The sequence below is a fragment of the Lissotriton vulgaris genome, chromosome 12 (assembly GCF_964263255.1).
Source record: "Lissotriton vulgaris chromosome 12, aLisVul1.2, whole genome shotgun sequence".
Classification (NCBI taxonomy): domain Eukaryota; kingdom Metazoa; phylum Chordata; class Amphibia; order Caudata; family Salamandridae; genus Lissotriton; species Lissotriton vulgaris.
The window spans coordinates 25,100,474-25,123,241 of NC_141700.1; the positions used below are offsets into that span (position 1 = coordinate 25,100,474).

The 22,768-nt window shown below is 47.2% G+C and overlaps 1 protein-coding gene across 1 annotated transcript in view; it reads left to right on the forward strand.

Moving 5' to 3' along the window:
- The window catches only part of LOC147673102 (small conductance calcium-activated potassium channel protein 2-like), a 385,836-nt gene extending 365,021 nt beyond the window's left edge, over positions 1 to 20,815 (forward strand). Inside the window, exons 8-9 of the mRNA XM_086946805.1 lie at positions 6,525 to 6,594; positions 16,986 to 20,815. Coding sequence (XP_086802931.1) covers positions 6,525 to 6,594; positions 16,986 to 17,270 — 355 coding nt within the window. The 3' untranslated portion in view covers positions 17,271 to 20,815. The remainder of the gene's footprint in view (positions 1 to 6,524; positions 6,595 to 16,985) is intronic.
- The last annotated feature ends 1,953 nt before the right edge of the window (positions 20,816 to 22,768 follow it).

A 22,768-nucleotide genomic window follows, 5' to 3' on the forward strand; every position in this document is an offset into this window, starting at 1 on the left:
TCCCGACGTCGGAACCGAAACAAAGGAGGTATCAGGGACGACGCCGCCCGAGGACGGCGCCGGAGGTGACACCAGACGGACCGACGCCGGGGGGTCGTAAGGTTCACCGGGGATGATCCAGAGCCCGAGGAAGGCCCAGCGGCGTCCTGCGGCGCCGGGCCCGAAGGCGCCGGCGGCGCCGGTGCCGCTGTTCCCTGTGGCGCCGGGCCCGAGGGCACCGGCGGTGTCGGGATCGTGGGGCCCTGTGGCGCCGGGCCCGAAGGCGCTGGCGCGTCAGGGCCGAAGCACCCAACGGCGTCGGGGTCGAAGCCCCCGACCCACTAGGGCCCCCAGACGGGTCCGCTGGGCCGGGAGGCGCCGCGGAGCCCGTCGGAGGAGAAAGGGACCTCATGGCCATGAGGAAACGCTCAATCTCCTCCGGCGTCGCGTTCAGCCCTGGGACCGGAGGGTATGGGGCCGGACGCGACGCCCGCGACTCCCGAGGAGCCGCGTGGGCGGTGTCACCCAAACCCCCGGCCGCATCGCGCGAGCGTCGGGGGGAGTCAGAAGAGCGATGATGCCTCTTCGACTTCTTGTGCTTCTTACCTGATGACTTGGACCCGGAGGAGTGGTGCCGACTCCCGGAGCTGTGACGGCTCCGTCCCCGCGACCTGTCCCTAGACCTCCCGTGGGACCGGGACCAGGACCTCACGTGGCGCGGGGCCGACTGCCGGAGTTCGAGCCGCCTGCGGGACCGCTCCCGCCTGGCTTTCCTCGAAAGGGCCCGAAAGTCGGGGCAGGCCTCGTCGTCGTGGTCGACGCCCAAACACGTCAGGCACAGGCGGTGAGGATCCGTGACCGACATGGTGCGGTCGCATTCATCACAATGCTTGAAGCCGGGCATCCCTACGGCACCGTCGGAGTCGCAAGACTTCGAAAAGGATCAAAAATGATCACCATAAAGTTAGTCAAAAATTGACTGGGTTACTGCTTTTTCCAGATCTGCGCTGGCTGGCGCGGAAAAAAGAAGAACTGGCATCAGCATGCGGACGCGGCGTCTAAGTACTCCGATGACGTCATCACGGCACCCATGACGCCGACGACGGATGCGGAGCCGCAGACGACACCTACCGACGCGCAAGGGTACTGCTACGCAAAAGTTTCCGGATCCAGTCTGACGTCTGGGGATATTCCAAGGTAAGGAATCTATCACTAACATGTCTCTTTCAGATGTACTTCGTCCTAAATGGTATAGTGCCTCTTTTAATAGTACCAGGAAAACCAGTAAAAAAAACCCTTATAAGAGTTCAGTGGTGCTTTTTTCAGTAGCGACATACAAACACTCGCGTTACGAGAGCAAAAAACTCTCCCCGTGGGTCGAGACAGCGCGGGATGCCTTCACGCGGTGTCTATCTTTAAAAAGAGGAGAGAAAATGTTATCCCTCGAACAGAAAGTGTTTTTCCTTGTTGTCGCTAAATCGGATAAGAGCTTGTGACTTACTTGAGCACTCGTGACTCCCCGCATTGTACCTGCACTCTGGGCTGCTGTCTCCCCGGAAGTAAGGTATGCTTTCCTGGGATCTCATTTATCTTGCAGTACGAGGAAGTTCCGATCACATGGGTAGCTTAACGTCACGGCGTTAACGCTAGGTTCCAACTCTTAAAGAGATAGTGTCTGATATCATGCTTGTATTCGGGGTTCAAATCCCCAATGGGCTAGATGGTGTGAATATTACAATTCAGACATTACTCCCTAAACCATGCCAAAATTCATAGTGCACGGTTTTAGTTAATGTGATGGTAATGATAGTGCACGACATGTGGAATTTTCAGTTCAAGGCTGAAAGCCGGTATCTGATATCATGCTTATATTCGCGGTTGAATCCTAAATGAGCTAGGTGGTGCGAATATTATAGTTCAGACATTACTCCCTAAACCATGCCAAAATTCATAGTGCACGATGTTAGTTAGTGTAATGATTATAAAAGTGTCCGACATATGGCTTTTTTAGTTCAAGGCTAAAAGCCGGCAGTAGGCTCTTCCAGCGGGGCCTTGAGGTTAGACTTGAGTCATTAATTACATGTGAACTCAGCACTGGTCAGTCAAATAAAATTGCTGATTGGAAAATAGAGTACCCAGGGGTTTGTACACAACAGTGGGGGCCTATCATGAGATGTTATACACCAGTTCAGATTATGTCAACCCAAACTAACATGACAGAGAAATTCAGAACAATGATGTGGCCTTAGTCACTATCTTAACACACTGCCCCAAGGAATATCATCGTTCAGCCCGGTTTTTATTGGTGCCCAAGCGATAAATCCAACGTTGTTCTTTCTGAAACAACGCTGCTTCTGAGCCTGTTTTCAGGTGCTCCAGAACTGTCCAACATAAGTCATTAGGAGTGTGGTTCTTTTCTAAGAAGTGTGCAGTCAGCTTGGTTGTTGCTCTGTGACAACGGATATTGCTGTGATGGTAAACGTTGGGAGAAGCGCAGTCACACAAACTGCAACACCACCAACGTTGTGTATCTAATAACTTGCCGATGTAGCCTACAGTACAAAGGCATGACAACAAGACGCATCAAGACAAGGATATGCGAACATCGCAGCAATATCCGGGCTGAACGATGATATTTCTTGGGGCAGTGTGTTAAGATAGTGACTAAGGCCACATCATTGTTCTGAATTTCTCTGTCATGTTAGTTTGGGTTGAAATAATCTGAACTGGTGTATAACATCTCATGATAGGCCCCCACTGTTGTGTACAAACCCCTGGGTACTCTATTTTCCAATTAGCAATTTTATTTGACTGACCAGTGCTGAGTTCACATGTCATTAATGACTCAAGTCTAACCTCAAGACCCCGCTGGAAGAGCCTACTGCCGGCTTTTAGCCTTGAACTAAAAAAGCCATATGTCGGACACTTTTATAATCATTACACTAACTAACATCGTGCACTATGAATTTTGGCATGGTTTAGGGAGTAATGTCTGAACTATAATATTCGCACCACCTAGCTCATTGGGGATTCGAACCGCGAATATAAGCATGATATCAGATACCGGCTTTTAGCCTTGAACTGAAAACTCCACATGTCGGGCACTATCATTACCATCACATTAACTAACACCGTGCACTATGAATTTTGGCATGGTTTAGGGAGTAATGTCTGAATTGTAATATTCACACCACCTAGCCCATTGGGGATTTGAACCCCGAATACAAGCATGATATCAGACACTATCTCTTTAAGAATTGGAACCTAGCGTTAACGACGTGCCGTTAAGCTACCCACGTGATCGGAACTTCCTCGTACTGCAAGATAATTGCGATCCCGGGAAAGCATATCTTACTTCCGGGGAGACAGCAGCCCAGAGTGCAGGTACAATGCGGGGAGTCGCGAATGCTCAAGTAAGTCACAAGCTCTAATCCGATTTAGCGACAACAAGGAAAAACACTTTCTGTTAGAGGGATAACATTTTCTGTCCTCTTTTTAAAGATAGACACCGCGTGAAGGCATCCCGCGCTGTCTCGACCCACGGGGAGAGTTTTTTTGCTCTCTTAACGTGAGTGTTTGTGTTTGTATGTCGCTACTGAAAAAAGCACCACTGAACTCTTATAAGGGTTTTTTTTTACTGGTTTTCCTGGTACTATTAAAAGAGGCACTATACCATTTAGGACGAAGTACGATAGATACATTTCTTTTAATTATCACTTTTGGCAGTGACAGGCTGAGTAAAGTATACTCCCTTGACATTCTGCCTACATTAAATAAAAGCAGCGGTAATACAGCGTATGAAGTCACTTCTGGGTGGAGAAGTTTTTCACTCTACCTATGGGGGACATCATAAAACCTTGAAGGCTCTCTGTGAATTCTGGAGTGCCTGTGAATGGTCACCTTAATAAAACAATGGCTTTGACACCATTCTGACATTGTGCATGTAACATTGCTATGCACGTTTTTTGCTATTACAATGAGCTTATTCTATGTCAGTGTGTGTCATTATATGTTATTGTGTATTGTCTTTTTCTTTCCCTCTCCACAGGTTTTTTGTGCCCCTGCAAATCACAGTGAGCTACCATGGCTACTAACCTAAATAACACTATATGGTCTAAACTTCAAAATAATTTTTCACATTTAACCCTCACGGGAGGGAGCGCCTTAGCGCGCGTACACCACCGGAGGACATAATTTAGGTCCTGACGAATGCTGAGCGAATTTGCAGTTGTAGCAGCAGAAACATGTTGACCAGTTGTTTGTTTTAAAGGACACAGGTGTCCTAAGACAGAACCTAGCTGTCCGCCACTTTGTTTTTAACCTAATACAGGTTGGCCGGTATTAAAGATTTTTGTATAGGCAACAACTTTGTATTTTTTTATTTTGCACCCACAGTTACACTCACACCTTAATTTGGGCACTGTTGCACTCACCACATCCCGCTCCGCTGTAAAACAGGCGTTGTAGCACGCTGGGGGGGCATTCGGCCACACCAGCGGTGACCCAATGATGAAGCATGTCACCAATAAGTGGTGAGTGAGGGTCCTCTTACAAAAAAAGATAAGATTTTCCTTTCCTTCTGGAAATCACACAGGTACATTGGTTCCCTTTAGGAATATTTTTCTTTAGGGGGTTTCTTTGTCCTTGAGGGGGATAGTAAGAGAGATATATATATAGAGAGAAAAAGACACTAAAAAGATTTTTTGTTTAAATATTCTTTATTCGTTTGCACTTAGTCACTCCTTAGTTGTTGATAATAAGCAAAAAGGTATTCGTCAGAGATTGGCACTATCACGAGAAAACAATCTGCAGTCATGGAGATCACCTTAATTCTTGTTTAATAGGGGAATAAATAGTTCACATCTGTATACCTTTATGAATTTTTCATACTGGTTTGCTGATACAGATTTTTGATATTTTTCTGGGGTTTGATGTAAATATGCAGCTCAAAGGACCAGCTTTTTATAATCATAAAAGAGAAAAATTGCTGAATTCAGCAAGTTGATCCTTCCATGGGAGCCGCTCACCATCAGTAAGGCACCGCACCGACACGGTCAACATGTAGTGGGAAGTCACACTTATTCTATGTAGCCCTGATTCTCCCTCAGACATCTAGTGGTCACCTAAGGTCAGCAAAGTGTGACCATGGAAAATCCAGGATGGAGCTCGGACACCACACAACCAGAGAGCCGTGTCCAGCTCAGAAAGATGCTGAATTGTGTGAAATGTGCTTTCTCAAATTATTGGGGTTTGTATTGTGGACCTAGGAGAATCTAGCGTCCAAGAGGGGTTCCCCAAAATCCATGTCTTTTCTTCTACACCGGACATTCTGGGGCTTTTTATCTATCCCCACAGTTCCCAGTCAAGAGCCATACGTTGTGAAATGCTTAATATGCAGACCACACAAACCATTACATTGTACCACTTGTAGATGCTCTCAAAGAGGGCAGGCCATAAGACACCATGTGGCCTGCGATTGACTTTTCTTGTTTTAAGTTCAAGTCTTGGTGAGCTTGGGAAAAAAACTTCCTTATTGGCTGGTGAGAAAATCCAAAGCACATTGACCTACAAATTATTCAAAACTGGTTAGACTTTTCTCAAAAGGAATCTGACGTGTGAATTATGTGCATCTAATTCTCAATCGTGTTATTTTCCCAAACCTCTGGGTTTTAATTTTCTGCAGCCCTGGACAACAAAGAGAAAGCTGCTTGGGTTGTGTATAGTGCCATGAGTCCTCCCTGCTATCAGCCATCCATAGGCGCTAGACTACACTGTTGTCCTCATCAAATACTTACTCTTTCCTGGAACTGAAACAGAAGGACTTTCCCTATGACCCTATATGACGCCTCTATTTGCTACAAGGATAGGCGTAAATCCTGCAAACATCTTGTGTTAGCATAGCTGGGGTCGGATTCATCCTGTGATGTCACAGTTTTAATGCTCGACGTAGAGAGCGAGAGAGGACCATGACATCACTCCCTGAACACAGGATTAAAACATTCAGATGGATCAATAGTATCTTCATACAAGTTACAGGCACAATGATTTTAAACAAAAATAAATAAAAGAAAATGCAATTGAAATAAAAAGATCACATCTTTAAAGAAACAAAATTAAGAGTATATGCGCTAAAACCCAGTCAGACTACACCTGCCTACAAGGAATGCGTCTTAAGCAGATGTTGGGGCACTTTTAGGGCAGCGGCGTCACACGGGATCAAACTGAGAATGAGCAGGAGCATGCTTTTGTGAGGTGTCGAGGAGCTAGACACCGGGCACTCGGAAAAGCAAATTTGCGAAGGGGTGGATAGCAGCAATATAAGGGGTTTGCCTTGGATAAAACTGCATGGGTTTTTTGGTTTGGTTTTCCTTTTCTGCAAGACTATGACATCTGGATGAGTTGAGCGTGCCTTTCTTTTCTTTCTGTTTGTCTTGATTGGTTTCAGTTTTGTTTTCCGGACTGTTTTGCATGTGTGCCTCTGTTGTGCCTGACACTGGCTCTGCTTGGATGGCATTTAACCGCCCATGTGCTTCTCTCACCTCCAGACTGCGCAGCGTGAAAATGGAGCAGAGGAAGCTCAACGACCAGGCCAACACCATGGTGGACTTAGCAAAGGTGAGAGTAGCCCAAGAGCGCACGAGCAGCGCGTGCCATGCTTCTGCTCCCTGGAGCTGGCTGCACTGAAGTCCTCAGTCCCACACAGAAGGGAATAGGACTTTACCTCCGTAACACCTTATAGAGACTTACCATTGCCTGTGTTCCAGAAGGTAACAGACAGAGACTAGGCTGCAGCAGCATCTAGTTGTCAGTTAGAGTGCCGCATTGGTTGGCGTCTTGAATGGGGTGGGCTAACACTTCACGTGTCCTGTCAACATAGGCTATCTTCGTGGATGGACTGTAAAACCTCTAATCCAGAAGCGAGAACCGAAAAGTGGAAATTCTAGAATTCCTCTCATACCGTGGTAACTGATCTTGCTGATTTTAACACCATAATTTTTGTAGTTCTTCATCGGCATTGCAGACAGGGACCAAGCATATGCAGATCAGGAACAGATCAACCCAAGCTGGTAGGCCATGTCCATGCTAACAGGGAGTACACACAGCTTTAAAAGGTTTTTGCCCCATTGGTCTGAGCAACAAGGGTGCCTGCATCACAGTGAGCTTTGGACCCACAGCAGGCCTAGCCGTGATAATTAGGATGACATTTAGGAAGTAGAAAAGCAACAAACAGAAATGCTTGAAACAGTCTGAATCACAAGTAATTACTCTTTGCATAGTTAATTTAGGAGTTTGTCGCCAAACCGCACAAGTTTAGAAATGGACCAGCCATATGCAGAATGAGCGTTGGCTCCATCATTAAAAGAAAACCCAGGCCAAACGTCATGACCACACTCCTTCTTCGCAGACGTACAACAACCTCCGAGGTGTTGCTAGCTTATTGTGCCCCATCAACGAGACTCGGCTTAAGTAGTAGAGTCCCAGTGCTCAGGACCCTGGGTCTACCCGTGTCACATTGAGGGACTCACTTAGCAAGTATAATAGTGATGAATGAAAATGCTGGAATCAGTTTGAAGCACTTGTAATGCATCTGCTTTCATCCCTCTAGATCAATATAGCTTGATTGTACAAACTTCAGGCAAGGGGCAACCATATGCAAATTAGGGGCATATGTAGGTAATTTCCATTTTGCGATTCTCAAATAGCGATTCTTAATTGGAATTGCAAAATGGAATGTAGGTAAAGTATCGCAATTTTTTGGTGAATTGCTAAAATTCCTTAATTGCGATTAGCAAATTGCGAATTGCAATTAAGGCATGAGTGTCCCATTCATTCCTATGATCCAAGAGGCCCATAGGAATAAATGGGGATACATTCTCAAATTACGATTTTCTATGAGAAAATCGCAATTTGAGAATCGCAATTCCAAGGGTGCCAGGGTGTCCAAAGGACACCTGTTGCACCCCTGGAATGTGCCTGTAAGTACATGTGGTGCACATACATGCCCTAAGGGCATGTCTGTGTTCCCCAATGACACTTTGAATTAAAAAAAAAATGCATTTTGACAGTAAATCGCAAAACACCATCTACTTGGAGTAGGTGGTATTTTGCGATTCCTTAAGCTAAAATCGCATTTTAAGTCACCTCTACATAGCATGTAAGGAATCGCAAAATTGTGATTCCTTAAATGCTCGAGCAAAATAAGGAATTACAATTTTTTCGATTCCTTATTTTGCTATGTGGCACCTACATACCAAATGGCCGTTTGCGATTCGCAAACGCCAGAATTCTGCGAATTCCGGCATTTGCAAATCGCAAACGCCTTCCTACATATGCCCCATAGTCTTGTTTGCACCTGATAATGAAGGATGCTGAAACACCCCTTAATCTCTTGCAATCTGTCACTGCCCTGTTCCTTGCAATAAGAGACAAACATTGGTGCCACAGAGATACCCAAAGAGATGTGCAGGAGGGTCACCTAGTAACCCGTCACTGGTACGCATTGACAACATCAGTCGAGAGCCCACTGGAGCAAGAGTTAAAAAGATACACCACCCTTCAACTTTTAGTACTTCACAGGTTCATGTTTGAGAAAGGCAGCTTGCCTCTGAGCCACAGACAGGGCACTCTTGCCCCTATACTTGGCTTCGGTGACCAAAGAACTCAGGTGGCATGCCCCTTGTAAAGTAGGTGCTGCATAAGCCGGGCCTGTGTCAGCTCACAGCAGATGGGGTAGTGAAAAACCAACCTGCCTCCCGGTGGACTCATTGCTTCACTCTAAAAACACTAGCCATATTACCATTTTCATCCACTCTAATGGTGGCAGCATTAGACATGTTCTATGAGTATTAATCAAAAGACCCTATTCCAGTTCATTAATTCATTCTGCTACCAATGGCGCCCTAGGACTGCTCAGGAAGACAACATTTACTAAGAAATTATAAAGCCACCATGTATTCCTCAAGCGGCAACCCGGGTGAATATAAGTAGAAACGGAACAATAGATACCTAGGAATTATTTGAAGTATAAATGTTTTCGTTAGCATGGAATATTGCCAATGTCTAGTACCTAACAACGACCTAACACAGTCTCAACTCTCGTGCTACTCACACACTTACTGTGTTGAATATTCAGCAAGTGAAATGACAAAGAGCTACGTGTGACCAAAACCAGGTGATTTAATTATAAACATAGACCATCACCCTTAAATAAATCTAAGTCGTGCACCGGAGGATACCAACAGGAATTGTGCTTGGTGTAGGAGGCACAGCGACGCAAAGAACAAGAATTGGCATAGCCAATAGATCTCGCATTTGGGGCCTTATACGTTTTTAACCATGCAACAGTTGATGTTGTTGCACCAAGGATGCTGTGCTGCATTACTAAATACTTATAAGGTCCCAAAGGCGAGACCTATTGGTTATGCCAATGCTTGTTTATTTTACATTTCCAACGTCCCTGTCCTAAAATGTTGGCATGTTTGTAAGACTGTGAGGTGTTCTTGGGATTTGTAAAGCCAGGATGGAAAAAAAATCTGGTCCTGCCTCCTGCGTCCTGTAACGGAATGGAATAAGGTTCCCACCTTTCCTGCCCCGCCTGTGCCGGATGATCCTGCAGCCTGCTTTATCCGGGCCGGCTGAGAGAGTAGAATGTATTTTTGCCGTGCAGCATGGTGACTCAAACAATGTACCTCACAGCCCCATAACAATGAGTTTACTAGGTGGCCGGCAGGCTAAATTGCCAGACAGGCAGCCAAGCAAAGCAATGCACAGATACATTGCCATGCATGGGGCTGCTTTTGGAGCCTCATAAGATCCTTGCAGTGTGCCAGGAAGCAGAATGCTTGACTAATGAATTTTAGTGCAGTGAAGCGTTAGTCTAACCCTGATGTGTGGTACTTGGCAGGGCTTGTTTAAAAGGAAAGAGAACATTCTTGTTCATGATTGCTGTGCAACTCGGGGCAAATCATCTAATCTCCCTGCAACTAAACAAATAAATAGTCTTAATAGGATCGATACAGTACCCTTTTACTACAAAGGAGTTATTAATATAAACAAAATAACACGTTTTCTAACCATTTCAGGGCATATGCAGTTTATAAGAATTCTGAAAAAACACCTTAAACTCTGCAGTGGCATGGACACCGTCAGAAATATCAGTTGCAGATATGAGGTTTCTGAACAACGCACAAGTTATTTACCTTCGGTAACGATATATCTGTAGGAAACATTAGCTAGTGTTAGATTCCTTATCTTAGAATATCCCCAGGCGTCAGACTGGATCTGGAAAGTTTTCGTCAGCAGTACCCCTGCGCGTCGCCAGGCGTCGTCTGCAGCTCAGCGTCCGTCGTCGGCGTTGTGATCGCCGGGATGACGTCATCGGAGTACTTAGACGCTGCCCTCGCACGCTTAAGTCAGTTCTGTACATAGCTTTCCGGGCTTGTAACACAGAGCAATGATAGAAACCGACGCTGGTGCCATGAAACTGGGGCCCTGAAAGGGATGTCCTGAACCCAAGATATCGGTTCGCAGAACGGGGAGGATGGGTGGGGCCGTAAGGAATCTAACACTAACTAATGTTTCTTACAGATATATCGTTACCGAAGGTAAGTAACTTGTGCATCTGAAAGAAACACGTTAGTGTTAGACTCCTTCCCTTAGAATAGATACCCAGCAATACCAACCCCGATGGTGGGTCTGCGAACCAAGATCACACAAGAAAGTCCTGGAGAACAGAACAGCCGAAAAAGCCATCCCTCCAGCCCAACAGGAAGCTCCTTTTTCGCCAAGGAGTAGCAAACCTTGATGTACAAGACGAACCCACCGAGAGATGGTCTGCTTGTGCACCGCCCATCTCTTCTTAGTGCCCACGTAACCAACAAAGAGCTGGTCGTCCACCCGGAACTGGTGTGTGAGATATAGATAGAAGGAGAGCGCACGTTTTGGGTCCAGACAGTGGAGCCTCTCTTCCTCCTTCGAAGGATGCGGAGGCGGAAAGAAGGTGGGCAAGGTGATGGACTGCCCGATTTGAAAGGCTGTGACTACCTTGGGCAGGAAGGAAGGACGAGTCCTCAGAACAACTTTGTCCGGATGGACAGAGAGGAAAGGAGGTTTTGAAGATAGAGCCTGGAGCTCACTCACTCTCCTGGCAGAGGTGATGGCAACCAGGAATGCAGATTTAAGAGTCAGAAGACGAAGAGGACAGTTATGAAGCGGCTCAAAGGGAGCACACATCAGATAAGTCAGAACAAGATTCAAGTACCACTGAGGCATCACGAAGGGAACAGGAGGAAACGTGTGTGAAGCCTTTCAAGAATCTATTTACAACAGGGGACTTGAAAAGAAAAGGCTGATCAGGAAGCCTTAAGAAGGCTGAAATGGCCGAGAGGTAGCCCTTGAGAATGCCCAGAGCAGAGTACTGCTGGGCAAGAGACAGAAGGAAGAGGAGAACCTCTGAAAGGGGGGCAGAGAGTGGATCCACAACCTTTGCTGTGCACCATGCCACAAATTTGTTCCACCTGCAGGCGTATACCGTTTTTGTGGAGGGACGCCTGGCTGCCAGAATCACATCACAGACTTAAGGAGGCAAGTCAATTGGCCTCAACTGTCGCCGCTCAATCTCCACGCATGGAGGTGGAGACTGGACAGGTTCGGGTGGGAACCGTCCCCTGTTGCTGCGACAGAAGGTCCTCCTGAAGAGGCAGACAAATCGGGGATAGACTGACATGACGAGTAGCTCGGGATACCAGTATCTTCGTGCCCAGCCTGGAGCCACAAGGATGACTTGGGCCCGGTCTCGCCTGATCTTCTTCAGCACTCTGGGCAGAAGTGGTATAGGCGGAAAGGCGTACAACTGACCACAGCTCCACCCGCAATGAAAAGCGTCTCCGAGCGAGTGCCGCCTTGGAAACTCCAACGAGCAGAACTGATGACATTGCGCATTCTCTACGGTGGCGAATAGATCTAACCAAGGCTCTCCCCACTGCTGAAAGAGACCTTGCGCCACGTCTGAGTTCAAACGCCATTCGTGATCCATCATGCACCTGCGGCTGAGTTCGTCCGCCCTGGCATTCAGGGAACCTGCCAGGTGTTGAACTACCAGGGTGACGCAGTGCCCTCGGAGATCAGGACGTGGTCGGACAGGTTGCCCTGATGCTGTGCCCACTGAAACTTCAGGTCCCACTGGAGAGCCCACATCCGCCACCTGGCGTGATACACCAGAAGGATGCAGGAGGCCATCAGCCCCAGGAGCCGCAGCGTTAACCTGACCGAGACTCGGGATAAAGGCTGAAAGATCTGAATCAGAGCCTAAATATCCTGAACCCGCTGTTGGGGGGGATAAACCCGAAACAGCACGAAGTCCATAACCGCTCTGATGACAAGGAGCTTCTGAGAGGGGCACAGGTGTGACTTCGGCACGTTGATGGAAACCCCCAGCGAGTGCAGGAGGTCAGCCGTAGTCTGGAGGTGGGAGATGACTGTCTGGGGCGAGCCCGCCTTCAACAACCAATCGTCGAAATAGGGGGAAGACTGAAACCCCTAATCTGCGCAGATGAGCTGCGACCACCGCCATCACTTTCGTGAACACCCGTGGGGCTCTGGTAAGGCTGAAAGGGAGCACGGTAAACTGAAAGTGCTCGTGGCCTACTGTGAACTGCAGGTAACGCCGGTGGGCCGGCAGGACGGGGATGTGGAATTACGCATCCTGCCAGTCCAACGCTACCATCCAGTCTTCTGGGTCCAGGGCAGCTAGGACCTGAACCTAAGTCAACAACTTGAAGTTATCCTTCCGGAGGAAGACGTTGACGCTCCGTAGGTCCAAGATAGGGCGTAGGACGCCTCCTTTGCCCTTCATGGGTACCAGAAAGTAGTGGGAATAGCAACCACGTACTACTTCTGTCCCAGGATCGCGCTCAATGGCCCCCTTGGCCAAGAGGGGCGTAACTTCCTCCTGGAGAAGTTGCAAGTGATCCCCCGTCATGCGGTGGTACAGTGGTGGCATGGCTGGAGGGGTCGCCTCGAAGGGGAGGGAGTAGCCCCTTCGGACGATTTGCAGCGCCCACCTGTCTGACGTGATGGTACACCAGTGGGGGAGGTGATGGCGGACCCTGCCCCCCACTGGCAACGAATGGTCTTGAAATGCCGGACTAGGAAGGCTTAGAGGCAGATGTTGCAGGGGCGGGTGTGGACTGGCCCTGCTGGTGTCCCCCGGTACCGCCACGGCGATAACCACGCCCGCGACCACGTTGAGCCTGGGTCTGTGGCTGGCTGGACGTGTGGAGGCGCCCCTTCCTTGGCCACAAAAAGAGCGAAAAGCAGAATTTTGCTGGCGTTGGCCGAGGCCCAAGGACTTGGCTGTAGACCTGGAGTCCTTTAAACGCTCCAGCGCACTATCCGCCTTGTCGCCAAAGAGGCGACGGCAATCAAAGGGCATGTCCATGAGGGTGGCCTGGACATCCACCGAAAAGTTGGCGGACCTCAGCCAGGCGTGGCGGCGAACCGCAACAGTCATTGCAATCGCCCTACCCAGCGAGTCCGTTGTGTCGATTCCACACCGTATTGAGTAGCGTGCTGCATCCCGCCCTTCTGCCAGGACTTGGCGAGCTTTGCCCGGGCCTCCTCCGCGCACTGTGGCAGCACCTCCGCAACCGTATCCCACAGGGAGTGGGTGTAACCGCCCAAAAGTAAGGCAGTGTTGACAGACCGCAGCCCCAAACTCAAGGAGGAGAACAGTATCTTCCCAAACTGATCGTACCTTTTGGATTCTCGATCCGGAGGAGCGGTCAGGAATGCGGTCTGGGATGTAGAGGCCTGGATCACCAGGCTCTCGGGGTGTGGTGAACAGACAGGAAGCTAGGGTTGCCCGGAGCCGGGCGGTGGCGTCGGGCCACGTTCCCATCCACACGGGACGTCTGTGGAGGGCTTGGACCAGGTGCCCAACAGAACGTCGGTGAGGGCTTTGTTGAAAGGCAGTAGAGGCTCCGAGGAGCTTGCCTGCGGTTTGAGCACCTCAGTGAGGAAGTTAGTCCTCACGGCCATGACAGGGAGCTCAAGAGCCAAGGCCTTGGTGGTCCTGTTAAACACCACGCTGTAAGCAGCCCCATCCTCCGTAGCCATGGAGGGAGGAGAGACAAATCCAGTGTCGGGCGAAGTGTCCAGACCACTGGCCTCTCCTAGCTCGTCTGCCCAGTCCTGGCTCAACGGGCACTGCAGTGCCAGAGGGTCCTCAGACCCCTCCCAGTCACTCTCGTCATCCATCTCCTGAATGTCAGGGAAAAATGATGGAGCCGGGTCGTGGGTGAATTGCTCACCCATCGGCGCCGGAGACGGCGCCGGTCGGACGCCGGACCCGGACCGGAGCTGGAAACGATGTCGTCCAGGGATGGGGTTGTGGGCGACACCCTCGGGGTCAGCGCCAGCAGAGGAGTTGTAAGGTCAACTGGCGACGACCTGGATCCTGCGGGGCCCTGCGGCGTTGGGACAGGAGTTGACGACGGCACCATGGCCGAGCACCCGACGGCGCTGGAGCCGCCGGCCCGCTAGGGCTCCCAGACAGACCCGCAGGGTCAGAAGGAGCCTCAACAGGATCCGACGGAGGGAAGTGAGTCCTCATGGCCACGTATCTCCTACAGCGTCGCATGCAGCCCAGGGACTGGTGGCTGTAAAGCTGGACGCTGCGCTTGTGGCTCCGACGGAACCGCGTGGGTAGTGTCGCCCGAATGCCCAGCCGCGTTGTGCGAGCGTCGGGGGAGATGGAAGAGCGATGACGGCTCTTCGACTTCTTTTTTGAGTGCCTTGACTTACCTGAGGACTTGGAGCCCGACGAGTGGTGGTGACTTGTCGAGAGACGAAGACTGCGGCTCCGAGACCAGTCCCTCGACTTCCTCCTCGACCGGGACCTCAAGCGGTACGGAGCTGACTGCTGGAGCTCGAGCCGCTTACGGGACCGCTACCGTCTAGCCTTCGAGGTCAAGGCCCGGCAGTCGGGGCACGACTTGTCATCATGGTCGACCCAGAGACAGTAAAGGCACCAACGGTAGGGGTCGGTCACCGACATCAAGCGGTGACAGTCCTCGCAAGGTTTAAACCCAGGCATCCCTATCGGCACAGTGAGTCGAAGGTCGACTCGAGAAGTGATCAAAAAAGTTAGTAAAAAAATAACTAAGAGTACTCCTCTTCCCGAATCTGCGCTTGCTGGCCTGGAAAAAAGAATTGACGTCAGCGCGTGAGTGCAGCGTCTAAGTACTCCGACGTCATCCCGGCGATCACGACGCTGACGACGGGCACGGACCCGCAGACGACGCCTAGTGACGCGCAGGGGTACTGCTGACGAAAACTTTCTGGATCCAGTCTAACGTGTTTCTTTCAGATATTAGTCTGATAAATAAATAAATAATTACTCGTTCAAAAATTACTAATAAATACTTTTTCAAGAAGAGCACTGGTTCGTTAATGGTGGTTGCGTGTACTGACTGGAGAGTCAGTTATGTCGAACAGTTAGCAGCGCGTGCAGCTTTTCCTGTACCCGTAACTGTGCTCGGTCCAGATATGAGCCCGTTCCAAATGGCCGCCAACACTCCTCTGTCACAGGCTCAAGTGTAAAGGGCAACAGAGAACAACATGGCAACTCGTACGAATGGTACTTTCTGGAGGCGTCTGGCTTGTCTTTGCCGATCCCGGAGAGTGGTTCAGGTCTCAGTGTGCGATGTCCACAGTAGCCGAGCGGAGGATGAAACCTATTTCGACTTTGAGAAAGTGTCAGCTGCTGAAAAGAGTGAACAAGGTAAATGCTGTATTATAGAGTGCATCAGAGGCTTTTTAACACAATGGCAGTCAGTGCGAATTACTTCCACATCTATAGATTTAGTGACACTGTGGAATAAGTTTAAGTAGTGATGGAAATTGAAAAAGGCATTGTCCGCCGCAAAAGTGAAAGTGATCGCGATCAAGCACGGCAAGCGATGTGCTTAATGAGCATGACGAGGAAAGCCATATGGCGCCTCTGCTCCTAAACGCGTGCCCGCGCACATGCACTCTAGCTGTAGGCCGGCCATGGTAGCATTTTTTGAAGCCCTAACTAAAAGTCTTGCCAGACCAGCGCATGCGCTGGGTCAGGCAAGACCTAAAAACTAGACAAAACAAGCTGAGTATCTTTAAAAAAGAAAGGTCAAATATTTTATATCTGTGAAGAATGGCATCACTCTATAGATAAAAACTTCGTTTTCCTTAGACCTAGCTCTCTGTTATTTCATTTACTGAAGAATATATATATATATATGTGTGTGTGTGTGTGTATGTATATATATATGTGTGTGTGTATATATATATATATATATATATATATATATATATATATATATATATATATATGTGTGTGTGTGTGTCTGTGTGTGTGAGTGCACATGCCACAAGGAAGTTGTTAGGTTGTCGTGGGATAAATGTTGATATAATTCATGGAAATATAGTAGTTTTGTATGCTTCAAACAATTCCTAGGGAAACCGTTTTCTTTCTAAGGAAGATAAAAAGCAAACAAGCAGAAAGCAGATGAGGACTGATAAACAATAGATGCTGGATCACCTCGTAGAGAAGGAATAGGTGAAAACAGGAATTTTGCTGAATTCATGGAAGTGTCTGTTCCAGGAAAGGAGTTGGTCCTCTTTGGAGAGGAAGAAGACAGTGAAAAATCTGTAAATTTGACCAGATATTAGGGCAATGTAAATTAAACTAACTTACATAGTGCCGATCACTTAAGATGGACTTGGCCCTAGAAAGAAACATTTCCAAGCAGACCCAGACCTGGAACTTGCAGAGAGTTGCTACACGAGCCTTTAAAAGGTTGTGTTTGATACAACTCAGGCAGCGATAGCACTTGAGAGTAACTTCAGAAACAAAGATCATAGGTCATACCATGTGTGCAAAAGGATTGACCTTGCAGACACTAAGCTGGGTAGAAGGAGGGGGGAGAGGCAGTATGTATATTCAAAATCTATCTCTTGTGTTCTTCCAGACCCAGAACGTGATGTACGACATGGTCTCCGAGCTGCAAGAGAGGAACGAGGACCTGGAGAAACGCATCGGCACACTGGAGACCAAGATAGACTCTTTGAGCATGAGTCTCCAGGCACTACCGGGGCTGATCACGCACGCCATAAGCCAGCAGCAGAGGGAGTTTGCCCGGAACCAAGCACAGAGGTTCTACCCTGTGTCCAATAGTTCAGAGAGGTCATGGACTCCGACGCGGAGGCGGAAATCGCCCTCCACGGCGCCACACACCTCCTCAGACAGTGGATGAGCCTGGGAGCAGAGAAGGATCGTGGAGACCTGGGCATGGACAACATTCTGAAGAAGAACAAAACAGAAACAAACAACTTGCTTTTAGCCATTGTGTGGCTGAAATTGTTAGCTTTTTTTTGTAAAGCCCTGTATAGTTAACTCACTGGGTTCAAGATTCTGGAGTGAAGTTATACATAGAAATATATGTATTTTTTTATTTTATGGCTGGAGTACGGCAGCTGCCAGTATATTAGCTCTGGGCAACCCCCTTTTTTGGGGGGGTGGGGTGGGAGCCCGGGAAACAGTATATGTCTGACGGCATATGAACCATGATGCAGCTGGTCGGTGGCGGAACCCTGCGGCTCCTTCTGTGGGAAGGCCAGTGCCGCGGGGCGCCAAGCCAGCAGCAGCGCGACGTGCATGGCGCCCAGAGTGCAGACCGTGAGGCTCCATGATGCCCCCTATGCTGGAGGGTTCGAGGAAGTGTTCTCCATCTTTTAGTTCAACTTTTTCCTCAATTTCAGTGTCGCCCCCTAATCTATTTTGTTAACAAATTTAGTTATGGTCCTTTCATGGGGGAGGACGTTTTCCTCCCTCCCCCAAAGAAAAAGATGTCTTCCTAAGACGTACTCTTGTTGACAAGGGATGCTGGTCTTTGTATGAGAGATCGTGAATGACCAGTGGTGGCTGTCTTTATGTGTCATCCCCTCAGAGGAGGAAGAAGGCTATCATGGGTTTCTATCAGGATGAAGGGTGATATTTTTGTCTCTTACTAGAAGCCATTGTCAGGCCTGGATGAGGTTTGTATAGGAAGCCACCAAATAGATTCAGGTGGGTAGTATCACCCATGAACTGAGGAGAGATTTGGTTACCTTCATAGGAGAAACCTTCAAGGTCAGAAATCTTAGTGGCCTTATGAGGAAGAGCCACCAAGGAGACAGGGTGGGTCGCCTTTAAGGGAAATACTATAAGAAACCAAAGGCTATGCAAATGTAATGGAAAGTTCCAGGAGAAACATCAAAGTTACGTTTTAGAACAAGTGATGAGGTGGTCAGTTAAACAAAATAAACCTGTCAATGAGTCTTAATGACGTAAATGTCAGGGAAGAAAGCAACAGAGAATTGTGTATTCTGACAAAGGCAACATAACTGTTTCCTTTGTACATGTGGCCCTCAGAAGGGCAACGTGTCCCTTTCTGGAAAAGGTGAGTGATGGGAACCAGGGAAGGGAAAACTATGAAGGTCTAATAAATCCACACTTCTGGTGGGGGTCCTGTTTGCATGGCATGTGCCAAAGAATGGCCCGGGTGTTTAGAGTATGTGGTCGCATCTTGTAAGGTGGTTAGGAGGCAAACCTTTATAGCCTTATAGCTCCTCTGGCAGTAATCCGAGCGGCTAACCAACAAAGCAGCCAATGTATCAATCTCCAAAGCATATGGTGTCCTCCCACCAGAAATAATTGGTGAAAGAGTGACTACATTAATTAGTGAAAATTCATGATGTAAAAGATGGAACTACCTAAACATCTACTCAGCCCGACTTGTGAATCGGTTATGCTACACATAAGCTGTCCCTGTGAGGAGCAGGGAGGAGGCAGGCGCTTGCCTGTGCTTAGAATCAAAAACTCCCAGACACTGTGAAAACTGTGATGCAAACTAGACCAGTTCACTGAAACTATCTGAGCTGTGTAATGATGGCCTTATGATATGGAACTGCACATTTGGAGGCAATGGGGAGGGGTGAGGCCGAAGTCGAAGTAACTCCAAATTAAATTCCAAATGCTTTTTTACAGAAACCCACGATTCCTGGCTAAAAACCTTGACCTCTTAGGCCAGTCGAGTTGGTTTCTGCAGACAGACTCACAGAACATGGTGTCTGTGTTATTGGGTGCATGCATTGTAAAATTGGTAGCCACACCAGGAATGGAGCATGGGACATTTTAGTTACATTGTAACTATTACGTAGCCAAGATGTATAGATTGTCATGACATCAACTCCAATTACCTCTATGCTATGCCATAAACAGCTCATGCCCTCCCTTATTTTATTTCCAAAGAGATCCCTCAAATGTCCTGTTGTCTATGGTGGGTGGAATGTTCTTTGAAGAAGTGTCACCTACTTACTTTGTTTGGCAACCATGGCCAGATTGAATATTGAATTGGCAAGTTAAAAAGTTCCACATATTTGTGACTACTAGTGAATCCAACTTGATGGCAGGGTCTACTTTATGGATGACCCGAGATTTTCTCATCCTTGAGTATGCAATAAATCATAACATTTCTGGACATAATTAAACCAAATGCATACAAGTTGCTTTTTGTGACTAGAAAATGATTGTTTTCAAATGTGAATCAAAACGATGCTGATTGTTAAAATGGAAAATGGTTTGACTTTGATTTGAACTGTCGCCCTAAAATATATATTTTTTAAAGAAATATGAACGGGAATGGTGCTCAACCAAATAAAATTCACTTCTAGATCTTATGGCAAAGACATCTGGGATTTAAAGTCTGATAGTCTCAAAAACATCCCAAAGGCCTCTGATGCCTGTTATATTTTTTCTGGGTTCCAAGCTGCTCATGTCATGCTCCTGGGACAACAGGTTTGAGGGTGAGGTCACCTTGTGATAATGTCATTGCTTTATAGTATTGCAGACTCAGGAAAGGAAGAGGAGAATAGGAATTTGCAAAGGAGTCCAAATGCAAATTATCCAAATATTGTAGTTCATATTTTTGTTTGAATACATAATTAATAGATTTGGCTACTACAAAAGCACATTCATTGAATCAGGGCTCCTAGGAGAGCATTGATACAGACTAATAAATAATTAAAAACTCGTACAGCTGCTTGACGGTTAGTGATTTATGAATGAGTCATTGGTCAGTCACGAAACGTTAAGATCACAGATATTCTATTTAGGAAGCAGGTCTTGAATTCAACCCCCCGTCCCCGCTCATGTGCCTTTTGATGATTCTTCGTAATGATACATTTCTCATCCGTGAAATGCCAGTTGAGACTGAGTCCTTGTTGGCACCCAGCACTATCGATGAAGACCTACTCCACAGGGTAATTGTCACCCATGGTCAAAAGAATAAGACATGAAAGGGCAGCCTCTTGAACTGCTGATCTTCTGTCTTGAGTGATAATCAGGGCGATCGATAAGGGTGCCAGTCCTAAAATTATCTTCTACTTTGAGATTGAGGGAAATAATTGGCATGTGAAGCAAGTGAAAAAATTCAAAGATGATTCCTACTTTCAAGTCATTAGTAAGAGATGATTAGATATCAGTCTGATATTCAGGCACCTGATAATCAGAAACGGATGAGATTCTACTTTCAATCTCCCTCTCCCAGAACTAGGCAAACTGATGAAAAGCTATTGGCTTATTTCCTGGCCATGAAAACCCAAGGTTTAAGGCTTTTTCCTGTCTTTTACCAGGCCAAACAATCAAGAGACTCCTATAGGCATCACTTGTCGAGACTATCAGAAAGAGGAGAGAAACCATTTAAGATCTACGGCTTCCCAGAACATGACAAAGAGGTAAAAAGCTACTATTTCATTTCTCCAACTATAAAAAAAACAGAAGATAAATTATTTAGGTTAACTCTTGCGTAAGACCATGAGAATCAGGCGAGAAGCCAGTAAATGTATTTCCTGTGTTACACGACTAAGGTATTTAATGCCAGTAAAACTTCAGAAAAGGGGAATCAATTACAAACACATTATATGTCAGAAGAGTATGAGAAATGAGTGAACACCAGTTAAAGATACCGTCAGTTCAAGACAGTGAAAACGAGATAAGAAACAAGTGTATCTGCTGTCCACACCATGATAAACACCAGAAGAACTACCAAGGGTAATTCCAACGATAGACCATACAAATCAGGCAAGAAGCCTCTATCTCCAGTCCCAGACCAAGAAAAACAGGAGAGAAACGAATAATAGTATCTCCAGACCATAGGAAGCAAGAGGGAAAACAATAATGGTACCTCCAGTCCGAGACCAGAAGGAGCAGGAGGAACACTATAAGGTTGTCTCCAGTTTTAGACCACGAGAAGCAAGAGCGAAAACATTAATGGCATCGCTAGTACCAAACAATGAGAAACAGGTGAGAAACTGACACTGGTATCTCCAGACGATGAGAATCAAGAGCGAAATCATTAATGGTATCTTCAGTACCAGACAATGAAAAACAAATAAGAAACAGGTGGGAAACTGTTACTGGTATCTCCAAAGGATGAGAAGCAAGAAGGAAAACATTAATGGTTTCTCCAGTACAGCACAATGAGAAACAGGTGATAAACTGACACTGGTATCTCCAGACGATGAGAAGCAAGAGCAAAATCATTAATGGTATCTTCAGTACCAGACAATGAAAAACAAATATGAAACAGGTGAAAAACTGTTACTGGTATCTCCAAAAGATGAGAAGCAAGAAGGAAAACATTAATGGTATCTCCAGTACAACACAATGAGTAAACAGGTGCGCAACAAGTGAGGAACTGTTACTTCCAGATGATGAGAAGCAAGAGAGAAAACACTAATGGTATCTCCTATCCGATTCCACTAGAAACAGTTAAGAAACTCCTAATGACGTTTTTAATTCCACACCCTGCGACGTAGGCAAAGAACTACTATGGGTATCTCCAGGCCATGTGAAAAAATGTGAAAAGCCAATAATAGGATCTCCAGTCCCAGCACATGAGAAACGGGTGAGAAAGTACTAATGACAAATCCTCCCACATACTCAAAAGGAAGGGGGAGAAAGAGGGAAAAGATAGCCAGGCTCACCCTCCAAAAGTTATGAAGACCTGCAAATCCCTGAATCTAGGGATCAAGAACCTAGCCCTTGGATGACTGGCATTCACAACACTGGCTGGAGTTGGAATAGTTAAGTGTCAGAAAGAAAAGGTTTTCTTTCTTGAGTCCCCTCACTCACCAGGGTTTCCCCACGGTGACATGCTTCATCATTGGGGCCATCCCAGTCCTCTACGTTCTGCGGCGTGCTACGACTGAGGTTCTTGATCCCTAGATGAAAACAAGTTACTTACCTGTAACTTTGGTTCCCCAGTATTGGTACTTTCATAGATTCCCATGCTTTGTATCATTCCCCCGTCGTCAGAATGGGAGCCTCGGTAATAGAAAAATACCATAGCAGTAGGTACAAAAGTGAAAGACAGGCCTAGGCCTCCTGTCATTTTGGAGCCTATCCGCCTCTTTTTGTAAAAGAGACCAAAAGAAATTGCAACAACCAATCAGAATAGCCTCACCCCATAGAACCCTCCTGAGAGAGCCTCAGAGCCTCAGATTTTCGTAGCCGTTGTGTAAAAGTAATTACATCTGCTGAAGGCTGAGCTTTCCCAGGGGAGGCGGGTGGGCGCATGGGAATCTATGAAAGTACCAATACTGGGGAACCAAAGTTACAGGTAAGTAACTTGTTTTCTTGCCCCAGTATTGGACTTTCATAGATTCCCATGCTTTGTATCAGAGTAGCTAGCAGTAAGCAACAAATACACAT